This window comes from Phascolarctos cinereus, unplaced genomic scaffold (assembly GCF_003287225.1).
Source record: "Phascolarctos cinereus isolate Bilbo 61053 unplaced genomic scaffold, phaCin_HiC Scaffold_726;HRSCAF=1367, whole genome shotgun sequence".
Classification (NCBI taxonomy): Eukaryota; Metazoa; Chordata; class Mammalia; order Diprotodontia; family Phascolarctidae; genus Phascolarctos; species Phascolarctos cinereus.
The window spans coordinates 4,809,265-4,825,989 of record NW_027556098.1 but is presented as its reverse complement, the minus strand read 5'-3'; the positions used below and the strand labels follow the sequence as shown (position 1 = coordinate 4,825,989).

The window sequence follows — 16,725 nt, the reverse complement described above, 5'->3', positions numbered from 1 at the left end:
CTAGGAATAAATTTAAATACTTGGATCAAAGTATCTTCATTCCATTGCCACTGCAGAAGGGCAGACATCCAAGGTAGGAAAGTGCTGAAGAACAGGGAGAGTAAAGTGAAAGGTTAGTGGATGCCTAAGGCCTCTTGTTATTTGCTAGAAAAAATTTCGTAGATAGAGTGGAATGTGAAAATAGCAATGGAGAAAAAGAGAAAAGTTGTATGGAAAAGGATGACCTCAAAAGCCCAAGAACTGAGAAAGTCAATTAACCAGAAAAAAAGTTGCAGGAACACAGGATGATCTGAGAAGAGCGTTCAAGCATTGATCATATTCTAATTTGGAGATAAAAAACATTTATAAGTATACATATCTAATCAACACAACTAAATTATAAACTTATGGAGGAAGGAACCATATTTGTATGGTCCACCACCAATACACATATGCACACTCCTACACATGCACGTACAACATACATGCACACATGTACTTAGCATACAAACACATGTACATGTATGTGCACATGTACTTAGCACAGTTCAGAAAATACAAAAAATATAGATGAGTAGGTAAGGAAGGAAGGTAAGAAGGAAGGGAGGCAGAAAAGGAGGGAAAAGCAGAAGATGATAAAGTATTTTGATATTAGTAGGGGAGAAGAAAGGAGAAGAATAGAGGAGAAGAAATTATCTAAGATAGTATTTTCCAATCTAATCTATTTACTATGAATGTCAAAGAGGAAGTAAAGAGATAAGGGTTGTTTTGTTTAAATATAGTACTCCAGCCTGCTATATACGATGGCAACTGAAGATATTCAGGGGTGGAAAGTAAGTAAACAACATTCCCTAATTTTAAATACCAACATTCTCTAGAGGAAACTTTATGATAACTAATATATAACAACTAAGGTTATCATGATTTTCTCCAGAAGATTATTCTCACTATAATCCATTCTCTCTTTGTAATCTTCAATAATTCTCCTATCTACTGGTTCCTTCCCTGCTGCCTACAAACATGAGACAGTCTCTCTTACTCTTAAAAAATCCTTACTGGATCCTAACATTCCCAATAGCTCTATATCTTTTTATATCTTTTTCTCAGCCAAATTCCTTGAAAAAGCTGATTACACTTGTTTCCTCTTTTTTCCTCCTCTCCCTGTCTTCCAAATGCTCTATAGTACGGCTTCCAACCTCAACTAAAATTCTCTCTCCAAAGTTACCAATGATCTCTTAACTGACAAACCTAACAATCTTTTCTCAGTCTTCATCCTTGACCTCTCAGCTTTTGACAGTGACACCCTTTCTTTCTGGATACTCTTCCTTTCTGGTGACACTGTTGTCTTATTTCTCCTATCCATCTGACTGTTCCTTCTAGGTCTGCTTTGCTAAATCATCATCCATATCATTTGCCTTAACCATAGCTTAAGGCTCTTTCCTTGGTCTTTAACTCTTTTTCTCTACCTTTTCTCACTGGTTACCTAATTAGTTCTCATGGGTTCAACTGGGGCCCATGACTCCCAAGATTCATATATTTAGCCCTAGAATCTCTCCTACATAACCAACATTTTATTTGACTTTTAACTGAGGGTCTCAGAGATATCCCAAATTCAATATTTTCAAAGCAAAACTCATAACATTCTTCCCACTCCTCTTTCAAAATCCCCTATTTCTGTTGAGGGTACCAGCATCACTAGTGACACATGTTCTCAATCACGGTGTCATTCTCTATTACTGATTCTCATGCACTCTATATAGCCAATCAAGTACAAAACTGTGTTATTTCTATCTCATTCTCATGCACTCTATATAGCCAATCAAATACAAAATCTTGTTATTTCTATCTCTCGATCTCCCACATCTGTCCCTTTCACACGACCACCATCACAGTTCAGGCTTTCATGACGTCTCATCAGGACTATAGCAATACCATCTAATTTGTCTTGCTGCTTCGAGATTTTTTGCACTCTGATTTATCCTATCTATCCATCATAGCTGATGCAGTGATTTTCCCTAAGCACAGATCTGATCATATCACCTCCCTACTGAATAAACTCTAGTGGCTACCTATTATCTCTAGGATTAAATATAAGTTCCTCTATTGGCATTTAAAGCTTTTTCACAAACTAATCCCAACCTGTCTTTCCAGTCTTATTACACATTACTTATTTACATGCACTCTAGGTTCCAATTATATTTCTTTCCATTTTTCACACACAGTACTCCACCCCCCATTTCTGCACCTTTGCACTGGCTGTATTCCATGCCTGGAATGTTCTCTCTGCTCACCTCTGCCTCTTAGCATCTCAGATTGCCCTCAGGACTCAGCTTAATCATCACCTTCTACATGAGGCCTTTCCAGGTCTCCCCCAACCTCTAGCCATGGCTAACCTGTATCTCCTTTATATGTATATTTATGAGTGTTTGAAATGTACTTATGTATGTTCATGTTAGAACATTAATTCCTTGAGGTCACAAACTGCCTCACTTTTGTCTTCATTCCCAATACTTAATACAGTATCTGGCACATAGTAGGCCTTTCTTTAATAATGAGTCATTAGTCCAAATGTATTAAAATATCCACGGGATAAAGAGGAGAAAGGTCAAGGAAATTATGTTAGGAAATAGAGGACATTATGTCTATTTTTGTTTTTGAAATTATCATATGTAATATGTGCTTTGTAAATACATAATTTCATATTTAATGCTTAGAGGGAAAAGTATCAGTCACTGGCATACATATTTTTCATAGACTATTCATATAGTTCAGAATACCTCAGAATATAATTTGGGAAATGCTGGTCCATGTGACATTACCAAAGATCATGAAGGGCAAGGATTCATTTCAATATAAGCACCAAAAATGCTTTTGAGATAATCCTCCAGTTACTTACTTGTGCAATTAAAGTTTTGAGAGCAAGGAGACGTCCTTGAGATGCAGCTTCATGAAGTAGAGATCGATCAGCCCATGATTCTGAAATACAAAATTAAAAACAAATAAAATAATGCTCCTATGAATTATTCACCCTGCCAACTTGACAGAAGAGGATGTTTGGGAGGGCAGAATACAAAGGTGCCCACTCTACAGTTTATTCTAAAAACGGAACCCTACTGGAAAATTACCAGTAGCTCATTCAAGGTGGGCATGCTACTGCATAGAATCAGTTGGTCCCTTTCAAAGTTGCATTTTATCATCCTTATCACATTTTTTGGGAGGGAACTTCAAGGGAAAGTAAACTTTGATTGTATCATCATTATACTATGTCTAGTACTTGAACACAGCTCCAAATATGGCTTACGTAGGGAACAATTCACATACACACTGTATTCTGCACTTATCTTTCTTGCTGCTCCATGCTTTCTTCTACCTACCAAAAAATTCAACCAGCAAACTTATTTTGGTTTCTATTGCCTAGTATAACTATCTGTTTCACTTGGACTAAAGATATTTGGCTAAGAGATGTGGGTTCAGTCACTCCGGAGACTCTATAGTTATCATCAAATACAGAAGGAAAATCTTCACTATTTTTACAATGCTGAGGAAGGAAAGTGACTAGAATTGTTTTAACTCAGTCTTTTCCCTATGTGACTTCATTGTGCTCCACTTTATCTAGGTACAAAATACAGATAAATAAGATTCCCAGCAGAAAAGTTACAAAAATATACTGTTACCCCCACATGGCTTCAATCAGTGAGTCAAATATTTGAGTGCCTACCATATCATATACAGGACTAACTAGAGTATTAGATGGAAAGTCAGAAAGTCATAGGGCCAAATTCTGCCTCAGATATTTACTGATTGTATAACCCTGGACAAGTCATTGAACATCTTTCAGCCTCACTTCCTTATATGTGAAATGGGTAAATTAGCATATAATTTATAGGGGTGTGGTGAGGTTCAAATGAGATCATTATGTTAAATCTCTGTAAATATGATATGTATTATATATCAACTATTATACACATACACACATACACACATATATCATCTTACCTATCATCTAACATTTATTATTTGATAAACGTTTGATAAATTTACAAATGGAAATTGTTATTAACTGATAAATGTTGTCTCACATTTGCCAAAGCATGAGATACTAGAATGTTTAGATTCTGAGTGCGCAGATTCTAGGATTCAAATACTTCCTCAGACACTTATCAACTATGTTACATTTAGCAAAATTTAGAACCTCTGTTTCCTCATCTATAAAAGGGGAATAGTAATTTAGAAAGTACTTAAATTCTTAAAGTTGTAAGGCTCATATGAAATTGTATATATGAAATTATGGTTATCATTCTTCAGAAAAAGGCACTAGAAAGAACAAATGCGTACACCTATGACAGTTTATTCTCTATGTTTCTGAAAGGCAAGAACACTGTAAAATTCACATTGGAAGCTTCCTAATACTCTGTTTAATCTCATTTCAATAAAGGATGCCTCCAACATACAAAGAAACTGCTTGTTTCCACTAATAGTGTCCAGCCTTTGCATTATTTGATGTTTACTTTTTTATTTTCTCTTGGGTCTAATCTTACCACATTTTAGTAATGTGATTGCAACATGGCAGATGGCTGCTGTTGTTATGAAAAGCTAGTGTACCAGCCTTACGTGTCTAATCGCTGTAAGAGTCAGTCTCACTAATGTTTGCTCTGCCTAATTCTCTCTCAGAAAACAAGCTGGCCTGTTTCAATAGACAGATGAGAAGCCAACATCTCTGTTTCACTTAGCAATTAATGTCACACAGGAAAATGTAGTTCTGTTTGTGAAAGGAGCATTGAATTTGTAATCAAAGGACCTAGATTCGAATCCAATTTCTATCACCTGTTACTCATGTCATATTGGCAAAATTATTTAGCTTTTCTGAGGTTTTTCCTTACCTGCAAAATGATGGGTTAGGCAAAATAATAACTAAAGTCTCTTTGATATAATCCCATGATCTAAGGACTTGATTTTGAAGTAAATACTGTTAGCATTTGGACAAGCAGTAGTGTATACAGAATAGAGAAATGGCCGTGGATTCAGCAAGACCTAACTTCATATCCTTCCTCAGACATGTCTTGTGTGACTCACCGCAAGTCACTTAAAACTCTCAGAATGCTAGTTAAGTCACTTAAAACTCACAGAGCCATAAGCAAATTTCTAAGAGTAAAAATTGTAGAGAAGATGCCAATCTTCCATGGGTAAATGAATTCTTCATTAGAAGGGGAGCTCTTTGAGGGAAGGGGTGGAGATTTTACCCTTTTTTGTATCCCCAGAGCTTAGTACTGAACCTGACATATAGTGTTTAGTAAATACTTATTGACCTGTTGAGTATTAGAAATTCTTCACTGGAGGTTCTTCACAGAAACAAAATCAGAGGTCTGGACTTCTGGGTCATGTGAACAACAAGATGAAGGACTAGATATTTTTCCTGGTCCTTACAACCTCTGGAATGTCTCCAAAATAGGAATTATGTATGAATGACAAAACGATTTCAGCTGTCTTCATGGTCTAGGACACTAAGAACCCAAACAAGGTAAAAATTCAATGAACTAACACCAGAGAAAGTCAATAATCTGACACACTCAGCACCCACAAGATGGCCCACTCTCTTCCAACAGAACTCAACTCTACACCTTAACCCCAACCTTGTCTCTTCTCCCTTCTCCCAGTACTGCAGAGATCCAAATGGCAGAAATTTGATTAGGCTGTGATAACAAGGAGTCGTATAACAATAAGAAGCAGTAGTACTCAGTGCTATTACAGAGTTTAGCAGAGAAGAGAAGAACAAAGGTAATAGGGGTAAGACACACAGGGATGTGGGGCAGTGGAACACCACTCACCTGACGAAAAGAGCCTAGCATCTACCTGGGGATAGTTCTTCCCCCCAAGAAGTAACTATGGGCATAGATTTAGGCTGGTGAACCGTGAATGACCCAAAGTAGGAGGAGAGTGAGACACCTTTGAGATCCAGTCCCTAAGGAAACTGCCATCAAAGGGGAAGGAGTCAGAAAGTAAGCAACAGGGTAAAATAAGGGGTGGGGGGAGACTGAAATTACCAAAGATCTCAGGAAGAAGAAAACTGAATCAAATACCTTAAGCATAAGCAGATAAACCTACAAGGAATATACCAATGGCAAAAAGAAATGTGGTGTCCAGATCAGGCATGAGAATACATGCATACATACATACATACATACATACATACATACATACATATGTATTGCAAGACAAAAGAAAATAAAACAACACCTGAAGAATCAGAGGATCCTGAGAATTCTAAAGACAGCAGGGAACCACTATAGGATGTGCCTAAATAGTTTAAAAGAGAAATAAGTATTTTGAAAGTAGAATTAACTGGCAAAATAGAAAAAACTTGAATCTAGGCTTATGAGCCTCACCAACAAAACAGAGAGATTCAGGATGTAAATATGTGGAAGTGAAGGACAATCTTGAAAAAGAGAAACAAGGGGGCAGGTAGGTGGCACAGTGGATAAAGCACCAGCCCTGGATTCAGGAGGACCTGATTCAAATCTGGTCTCAGACATATAACACTAGCTGTGTGACCCTGGGCAAGTCACTTAACCCCAATGCCTAATCAAAAAAAAAAAAAGAAAGAAAAAAAGAAAATGAGAAACAAAAAGCAATAATATTTTCTTAAAAATCATGATCTCCATGCAAGCAATGATCTTAAAGACAAGATACACAGATACAACTTAAAGATTACAGGGCTCCCAGAAGAATACAAGTAAAACACATACACACACACACACACACACACACACACACACACACAAATTCAATGTATCAACTTTTAAAGCAATTGCTCCTTTTATGAAGCTCTAGATACTTTTGATCTTGATCACATGATTCCTACTGGAATTCCTACACCATTCCTTGAATAGCCTTGACTTTTAAAATCACTCAGAAATTAAATCTATATGAAGAGTGGGTTTTTTTTTTTCCATTAGAAGGTAACCAGCTACTTGTACTTAATAGACTCTCTTCCATAGTAAAAATGTGGTATTTTAATGGTCTATCCTTCCCCATAACTAAAACTATATAAGAGCCAAAACTAACACTAAATAATGACCATTCAATCAAAAAAAATCAGAAAATTTTAGAGCTAGAAGGAATAGATTCCTCACTAGACATTACAAAAACAAAATCAAATAGGTTTTTAGGCTAGTAATAAAAATATTCCCAAAGAAAAATGTTAATTTCTTGGCTTAGATAACATAGCTTCGATCTATAATTTAACAGTTTAGAACTAATAAACCACAAGGGGAAAACTAAGTGGATAAAGATCATATGAAGAAGTTGGACTGACAATTGATAGAATTTGTCTATCAATAAAAATATCTGATACAGGCACTGCAAATGAACAATGAGTTGAAACTAGAACTGAACAACAGGAAAATAGAATGAATTGCCATGGGTAAATTGTAGTTCTTTTAATGACCTCAAACTTGTCTCTGAACCAGAGATATATCTTATTTATTTATTTATTTTTATTTTTAGGCAATTAGGGTTAAGTGACTTGCCCAGGGTCACACAGCTAGTAAGTATCACGTGTTTGGTCTGAGGCAGTATTTGAACTCAGGTCCTTCTGACTTCAGGGCCAGTGCTCTATCCACTGTGCCAACTAGATGCCCCCAGAGACATATCTTTTTAACCTCAATATTCTTCAGTGATTATCATATGGCTGACAGTGATGAAATACTACAGTTCAACAGTCTTTGAAGGATTGAAGTTGAGGATTCATTTCCTTCTGAAACAATGGAGAACAGGCTAAACCCACATTTCAAATAAGGAATTCTACAGGGCAAGAGTTGGAAAAAATTTCATCAGATAAATGGGAAAAAACATAAGATGAGTCTGTTAAGACAATGGATAACTTTCATAGTCATGGATAGGGAAAGAGTCCATGACCAATACAATCAGTATGCATGTGATATCAAGAGAACAAGAGGAAGACCCCAGCACATGGGTGGACCTCTTATGGAATATTTATGAGGAAACTTTGACTAGCACAGGGGGTGTGATCTGCATTGATGGAAGGAACATTCACATTGATGAAATCACAGGGCCACATTGATGAAATCACAGGGCTGTATTGGTGTACTGGTCTTACTACAGTTCTTTCAGTAGTAGGGTGGGGAGATAAAGCTAGTTGAATAACATTTTATTTCTTTCAACAAATGCTAAACTAGCATTCACTAATTGTAAAGAAATCACTGGGAGACACACAAAAAACCATAAATATATAGTTCCTGAATACACATAAGATGTGACCCCCGTATTTACAAACTAGTTTGTCTGGAGGAATGTGTTTATATAGGTCAATAAGGCGATATAAGCCTGAAAAAGTATACAGGGGCCAGGATATTAAAATTTAATATTTTTAGGAAATATTTTAAAGATATATTACATGAGGTTCTGGGTCATGTAAACAAAAAGTTAGAGAGCGAGATATTTTCCTCAGTCTTTACTCTCTAAAACAGGAATTCTACGCAAGAAATAGAACAATTAAAGCTGTCTGCTGTGATGGGTGAAATCGGAAATAATTAAGGAAACAAAGGTTCACACTTTCAAGCATATCCATTTATTAAGCAATGCCTGGGGTTGATAGCTCTCAGACCAGGCAACTAAAGAACAGAAAATAGTTTCAAACAGAAGGTGGAAAACCATACTCAAGTATTTGATCTCTGAAAAACAGAAGGACAAAACATAACTCAATGATTCTTTGAGACAATAATAAATACTCGAACAAAATCAAAGGACTGAAAAAAAATAAAAGAAAATGTAAAGTATATTTTATCAAAAACAAGTGAGTTGGAAAGCAGGTCAACAAGAGCTCATCCTTAAAATGGAAGAAGATAACACAATGGATTAGAAAGGAGAATCCAGCAATCAGTTGTTTACAAGAAACACACTTATAGATTTAGAGCTTAAAAAAAAAAAGCAAAGGTAGAAATCCTGACCTCAGACAAAGAGTAAAAGTAGATATGATTGAAAGAGATGATAAGGAAAATTACACTATGCTTGAAGGCACCAGAGGCAATAAAATAACATCAAAACATAAGGTATGCATACCATATTGCACAGCATCTAAGTACTTAAAGAAATGTTTCATTGAATTACCAGGAGAAATAGAAAGTTAAACTATAATACTTGGAACCTCAAAATACTTCTTTCAAACTTAGACAAATCTAGCAAAAAGATAAAGAAGGAAGGAACCAAATAGAACTTTAGAAAAGTTATCTGTACTAGACTTCTGGTGATGACTTAATGGAAACAGAAAGGAATGTACATGTTTGTCATCTTAATGTGATACTTCTACAAAAATTAACCTTGTGCTAAAGCATAAAAACCTCATAACCAAATGCAGAAAAGTTAAATTATTCAATATATTCTTTAGGGACTACAATATAATAAATGTTACAACAAATAAAGGGTCTCTGAAAAAAGATTCAAAATTAAATGGAGACTAAATAATTTAATCCTGAAGTGATGGCCACAGAATAAGGCATTAAAAAGAAGAGGAAATTTTATCAAAGAAAATAAGAACAAATGTGGCAATATATCAAAAATTTTGTCATATGGTCAAAGCAATGTTTAGGGGAAAGTTTATTTCTCTAAAAACTTCTGTCAACACAGGAGAGAAAGAATACATTAATGAATTGCATGTGCAACTAAAAAAAAACCTAGAAAAGTAATTGTAAAAATTAAACACAAAAAGATAAATACTGAAAATCAGAGTACAGATTAAAAATACTAAAACCAAAAAGCCAAACTCTGAATTAACAAATAACATAGGAATTCTTTTTTTAAAAACTAGTTTAACAAATCAAAGATCCCAGACCAGAATGATTTACAAGTGAATTCTATCAACAATAAAAGAATAATTAATTTCAATATTACATAAGCTGAAAAAGAAATGATTCTATTGAAGTTATGATACAAATTTGATATAGATACCTAAAACAGGGAGAGAAAAAAGAAATAAAATTACAAACAATATCAATAATAAACATAAACTATTAGCAAAGACACTGCAGCAACATAATAAAAAAAATTAAAGATAATGACCAGGTTGGATTTATATCAGAAATTGAAAAATCAGGCAGCTACGTGGCACAGTGGATAGAGCACTGGCCCTAGATTCAGGAGGACCTGAGTTCAAATCCAGTCTCAGACACATAACACTTACTAGCTGTGTGACCCTGGGCAAGTCACTTAACCCCATTGCCTAGCCAAAAAATAAAAAATTAAATTAAATTAAAAAAAATAAATTGAAAAATCTTAGGAAAATCACGAAAATAGACCATGTTAATAACAAAAAAATAAAAACACATGATTATAACAAAAGATGCAGAAAAATCCTTTGATAAAATGTAAAACCCATTTCTGTTAAAAAAAATTAAAAGTCACAGGAATAAAGGGACCTTTCATCAATATGATTAATAGTATCTGAATGAATATTATATGTAATGGAAAAACCTTATATTCCTTTTTAATAAGAACAGGACCAGAGTGAGAATGTCTGTTGCAAACATTACTATAGTATATGATTTGAGAAAAACTAATTATAACAATAAGACAAGAAATAGAAATTGAGGGACTAAGCATGGGTCAAGAGGAAACAAAATTATCACTCTCTACAGTTGACATGATGTTCTACTTAGAGAAACAGTGAATCAATCAAAATTTTATTGCAACAATTTCTGGAAAGTAATAGTATTTAAAATAAACCCACTTAAATCATTATTCTTTTTTTTTTTGTATATTACCAACAAAACTCAACAGGAAGAGAAAAAAAGAGAAATTCCATTAAAAATAACTATAGAATAACAAAAATATGTGGAATTCTACCTACTAAAGTACTCACAGGAACTATATGATACAATTTTAAAGTACTCTTTATAGAAATAAAGGTATATCTAAATAATTGGAAAGATGTTAATTGCTCAAGGTCAAGCTAAGCCAATATGATAAAATGATAATGCCTAAATTAATTTACTTATTCAGTGACCTACTAGTAAAATTTCAAAATTGTTACTTTATAAATCTAGAAAAATTGTATCAGGAGGAGCAACGGATCAAGAATCTCACAGGAAATAATGAAAAAGAGGGAGAAGGAAAGGTGCTTAGTAACGCCAGGTCTCAAAGTATATATTCTACAAAGCAGTAATCATCAAACTATTAGGCTATTGTTTAAAAAAATAAAAAAGTTGATCAATGGAACAAATTAGGAACACAAGATCCAGATACAAATCAACATAGTAGTACATGCAAGTATCAAAATTACTATCACAATTTGACAAAAACTACTATGAAGAATCGAAAGGAGACTAGCAGAAATTAGTTTTATACAAACTTCTCACACCACATTCCATGACAAGTTCCAAATGGACATAGAAATAAAAGCTAAAATCATATACAAGTTAGAGTAGCAGGGAAAGAGATCACTTTCATAGTCATGGATAGGGGAAGAGTCCATTACCAAAACAAGGGAAAAAAGAGGATCAAAGGAGATAAAACGGATAATTTTCATTCTATAACAATGTAAACTTTTCACACAAAACCAATGAAGTTAAAATGCTTGTTTAATTGATTTGAGTCTATTCCTCAAGCTCAGATGTTGGATTTTACATTTTGAATTCTCTTAATCAAAAGACAGCAAAAATGGCAATTTTATTAAAGAAAAAAATTAACAATGAGATTTTCACTCCTTATTCCTGGACAATACATTCTTAACATAGCCTAAGATTTCTTTAGTTTTCTCATCTGCCATGAGAGAGAGACTAAGCAGGATTTGAACTCAGGACTTCCAGACAGTGTCCCATTTAGAAAACTGATTTCCCATTAGATGACTCTTGATTATAAGAGCAACTTATATTTGCATTCTATATCTATTAAAAGTACTAATTTGCTTGACTCCAAAATTAATAAAGTTTCTCTCCGTGAAGGGAATATTGTACATAATCAACCACTGGACATTCACTAAATACCACACTACCGGCTATGGATGCAAAGGCAAAAATAATCATCTCTCCCTGACCTCACAAAAAGCTTACATTCTTTTGGGGGAAAATAAATATATACATATAAGTTAATATAAAGTATATGCTGTACAAGGTAAAAACAAAACAATTTAGGAAACAGGTGCAACCAGTAGCAGGGGATATCAAGAAAGGCCACTTTTGGGAGGTGAACTTGAGAAGTACTTTGAAGGAAAGTAGGAATTTCAAGAGAGAGAAATAAAAGGGGGAAAATTAATTCAAGGAAGGGTTAATAGTGCAAAGAAAGGGCACTGAGATTAGAGATGGAACATTGTGCACGAGGAACAGCAAGTATTATTTTTTTAATCTCCTTAAAAACAGAACTCACATTTGCATCCAAATTGGCAAAACATGTTTTGGTATCTTCATGTAAAATAATAATCAAACTACTTTCAAGGAAATAAGCATTCTAGTACACTATTTTATAGTTTATGGGAGAATGAAACTTACAAAATATTACCAGCCATGGTGGATGGCAAACTAGGACAGAGGGGTTTTTTTTAATTGTTTTAACCTCCAACTAAACAGAAGGAAGGGAGAAGAGAGAAAAGAAGAGAAGAAGCCCTTCATCTATTATGCTTTGCCACCAAGGAGGAAAATTCATCTATCTTTCCTCCACATTTCCCAGCAAAATCTCAACCCATGTTGACCACTAGGACTCCCTGCCCCAACACACACAGATAGTCCACTCCTCCAAAAGGCCATTTCATTGGTCCACAGAAATGTGTAGGAAGTGTTTTACTAGAGTTGCACCCATCCCCCACGGCCTAGGCCCCCTGAATATCGTGACCTGTGTATTCTGCTATGCATATTACCAAAACCTAATCTCTCACCTTTGAGAGATTATGCTTTTAAAAACTAAAATTAATTTGTATATCGTTAAGAAAAAATGTTTCTTGGAAGTTAGTAATTCCCCCCCCCCATTACTTTAAGGCAAAATCTAACTAAATTTTCCAGATTACAAAATGAATTCTTAAGCAGTAACGACAATTAATTTTCCTCTGGGGTCAATTATTTTTAGGTATTTGGCAGATGGTTTGTGTTACAGTGTTGCAAACATATTTTAATAAGAGAAAGCTTACTCTACAAACATGTTTACTTGCTCTTGATGAGGTGTGTAGAATAGCACTCAAAATAATTTAACTCAAACTACATTTTTCTAAAAGTACAATTTATGTCCCAGTGCTTGGTCAGCAGATTTATTTCAATAACACAATTAATTCATCTTGGATATTTATGTTCAAGTTCCAGATATTTAGGAAGTAAAGCAGCTGTTGCCTATTAATTTGAAAGTCCACCGTAAATAGTTGTTCCAGTGTCCGTGAAAAATCTTAAGATTTTTTTAATGTTTTATGGATGCCTTTTAAAAGTGATTTTCATACACACACACACACACACACACACACACACACATACAGATATACATACATACAAGCAAGAGAAAGCATACAAGGGGAAATCTAGGCAAAGTAAAAACAAAAAACAATCAATGAAATCTGTTTTTAAAAGGAAGCCATTGGTAGCCTTGTGGAAGATATTTTCAGATGAGTAATGATGTCAAAAATCAGATTGCAAGGAGGTAAAAACTTATTAGAAGAAAAAACAGAAGCAGTAAGTATAGGCAGCTTTTTCTAGGAGCTTGTTTATGAAAGAGTAAAGAAATAGATGAATGGTTTGAAGCAATAGGAGGACCAAGGAAAGATTTTTTTTAAAAGAAGGTCAACCTGGGCATGTTGGGTAAAATCCAATTACAACTCCACATGTTGTATAAATTATTTTGTTGCTATAGAACTTGTAAAAATAAATACATTACTAGAAATCACATTTCTGTTCCATAAGAGATGAATATAAATCACAGCTAATACAAAAATATTATAAATTACTTAAAAATAGATTTCATAGTATATATGTGTATGTGTATGTATGTATGTATGTATGTATGTATGTACGTATGTATATATGAGGGCAGCTAAGTGGCACAGTGGATAGAGTGTTGACTGAAGCAGGAAGATCTGAGTTTAAATCTTGCCTCAGACACTTACTAGTTGTGTGACCCTGGGCAAGTCACTCAACCCTGTTTGCCTCAGTTTTCTCATCTGTAAAATGAGCTGGAGAAAGAAATGACAAACCACTCTGGTATCTTTGCCAAGAAAACTCCAAATTGGGTCATTTGAAATTGAATTGAAACAACTCAACAACACATATATAATATGCATACATACATACATACATACATACATACATACACACATATTCCATTTGAAAGAGGTTTTTTTTACATTTTTATGCTTATAATAGCTAAATTTGAGTGAAATTTCTCATGGAAGAATTTCCCCATATTCCAGTTTCAAAAAGTTAGAGAAATAGGCCACATACAGTCAAAAGAAACTACTGTCGTGGGACCACTATAAGCTCTGTTGGATTATCTCCTCAATTCTGCCTGAACAGAAAAAGTTAGAAATCACTAATCAGTTCTCTCTGGGGAAAGAAGAAAGTACCTTTTGACTCTGATGAAAGCTCCTTTGGGCTGAGCCACAGATACTTACTTGCCTTTTCCTATACACTCACTTGATTAGGTCAGTTTGCAAACTTCTTATACATGTGCTCTACATTCTAGCTAAACTGGTCTACTTATCATGCTCCCAAATGCAACCCAAGCTTTCCTACTTCAGCTGTTAGCTGTTAAAAAGTATAACTTCAGTGGAGACTGATAATAGTAAATTTGTTGGAGTACCTACATCCATCCTACACATTACTACCAAATTAATCTTTCTAATCAAATGGTCACATCACTCTTCAAAAATGTGGCATGGCTCCTTTTAGAAGTCATGCAGTGTAACACTCTCATTTTGTAGTGGAGAGAAGTAAGGCTCAGAGACATGAACTGATTTGCTCAAGCTCACATAGCCAATAAGTGTCTGAAGGCTAACCACACATATTCTTAGGAGCCTGTGATACAAACATGGATATATAAACAATTTTGAGTTCAAAGAAATAAGCTCCATATATGTATCATTTGTATTAAGGTTAGATAAGTTCTAAAAATATTAATGCTTAAATAATTCACATCCATTATTAATATCTATTAAAATGAGTTAACTTCATTTAGAAATCAGATTAATTGTAATGCATATTAATTGTAATACATAAAAATATTGCTAGTTCTGAATTTTTGTTAAACTATTTCCGTATGAGTGTGACCTACCTATTTTGCGGTTTTTATATTGCTGTGGTCTACACGTAACTTGAACAACAATGGTACTATAAAGAAAACCCAGAATTAGATATAGTGCCCGCCCAGCAGATTTAAACTGACCAATAGGCTTGACAAGCTTGACTTGAAAATAAATGATGACAATTAACGATAAGCTTGACTAGCTTGACTTGAAAAACAATAAAGCACACATATCTAAGCTAGCCAAAGCAACATACCTCCCTGAAAGGTATGACATATATAATCTCCAAAGGAAATCACTTTCCACATTCTAGGTACTGCTTCTGGAACTCCGTGTTTCTATTTAATTTCTTCAGTTAATTTAAGCATTTCGACAGCTGCATCCTTAGATGTTTTATATCTTTGTATGGGACCAATATAGTCTCTAGTGTTTGCCCAGTGCATTGCCAACGACAGATCACATGCTTGTTTTGAAAGAGTATTCTACTTGCAAATTTGAAAATGGATACTGGCAGATAAAATATGATGTAATATTGGAACCTCTGCAAGAATTAAAATAAAAGTGTTTAGAGGATCATTAATGGAATGTTGAACTCTTTAATTGCCAGATTTTTTTTTGCAAGTTAAAGCCAACTGAAGAATGTCTAATTGGTAAGCTATTTTGCAGTCTCCTACAAGTAAGCAACTGAAGTGAACAATTAACCAAAAGAAATTAAAAACACTCTCTTTTCAATTTTAAAATATTTTGTTCAAGTTTCAGTCTTCCAATCTACGTACATTATTATAATTTTGCATAATGCCTAGCACAGTCATACACTTACAGGATGGCCTTCATGACAGCTTTTGCTGACAATGATGACAGCGAGTCTATTTTAAATCCAAATCAGTAACACTCAACCAGATGTAATGTACTCTGGGAAAAAACAAAAACCAAAAAGTCCAAGAAAGATGAACTGCTTTGATCAAGTTCCGATGCCAAGTCTCTTTTTTGAATCATATAACACAGTGCCAAGATCTAGCACATAAACAATGGAAAATCCCCACAGAAGTAGTTCTTTGGGAAAAAAACAGGGTTTCCTAAAGCTGCACTGCCTAGTTGCTAATGGACTTCCCCATTCCATAAAGCAAAAGGAGGGCTGAAAAGGCTTCACATGTTGAATCCATTTGATCATCAATACCATTTTGCTAAATAAAGTGTTAAGTGTTCTTTAAATACCACAGAATTCCAAGGCCAAATTGTAACCAAAAATCTAAATTCTAGAGGAACTGAAACTCAAAAAGAAGATTTAAGTGTTTTAAAAAACAGTAATAGATGGATACATTTTACCTGAGACTCCTCCATAGATCTCTTCTGATATCCTAGCAGCCTCTTTTCTGTTCCCTTTGACGATATAGAAATGGGTTAAGAGAGCCAAAAAAATTTTGATTAAGAGCTTAAAGAAAAAAAACAGAGCAAAAATAGTAACATAAATGTTTTTAAAACCATGGAACATTGAACTCTCCTCCATTTTGGCTCACGCTTGG

At 34.4% G+C, this 16,725-nt stretch overlaps 1 protein-coding gene across 3 annotated transcripts in view; it reads right to left on the bottom strand.

Moving 5' to 3' along the window:
• Positions 1 to 16,725, bottom strand: part of ASB11 (ankyrin repeat and SOCS box containing 11) — a 115,786-nt gene extending 99,061 nt beyond the window's left edge. For 2 of the 3 annotated variants that reach the window (XM_078146098.1, XM_021007365.1), the window contains exons 1-2: positions 16,529 to 16,725; positions 2,876 to 2,955 (exon numbers count right to left, since the gene is read on the bottom strand). In XM_078146098.1, the coding sequence (XP_078002224.1) occupies positions 2,876 to 2,955; positions 16,529 to 16,709 (261 nt within the window). In that variant the 5' untranslated portion in view covers positions 16,710 to 16,725. Of the gene's footprint in view, positions 1 to 2,875; positions 2,956 to 15,458; positions 15,592 to 16,528 lie in introns of those variants that run through there. The other variant, XM_021007366.1, reaches the window with a different exon arrangement.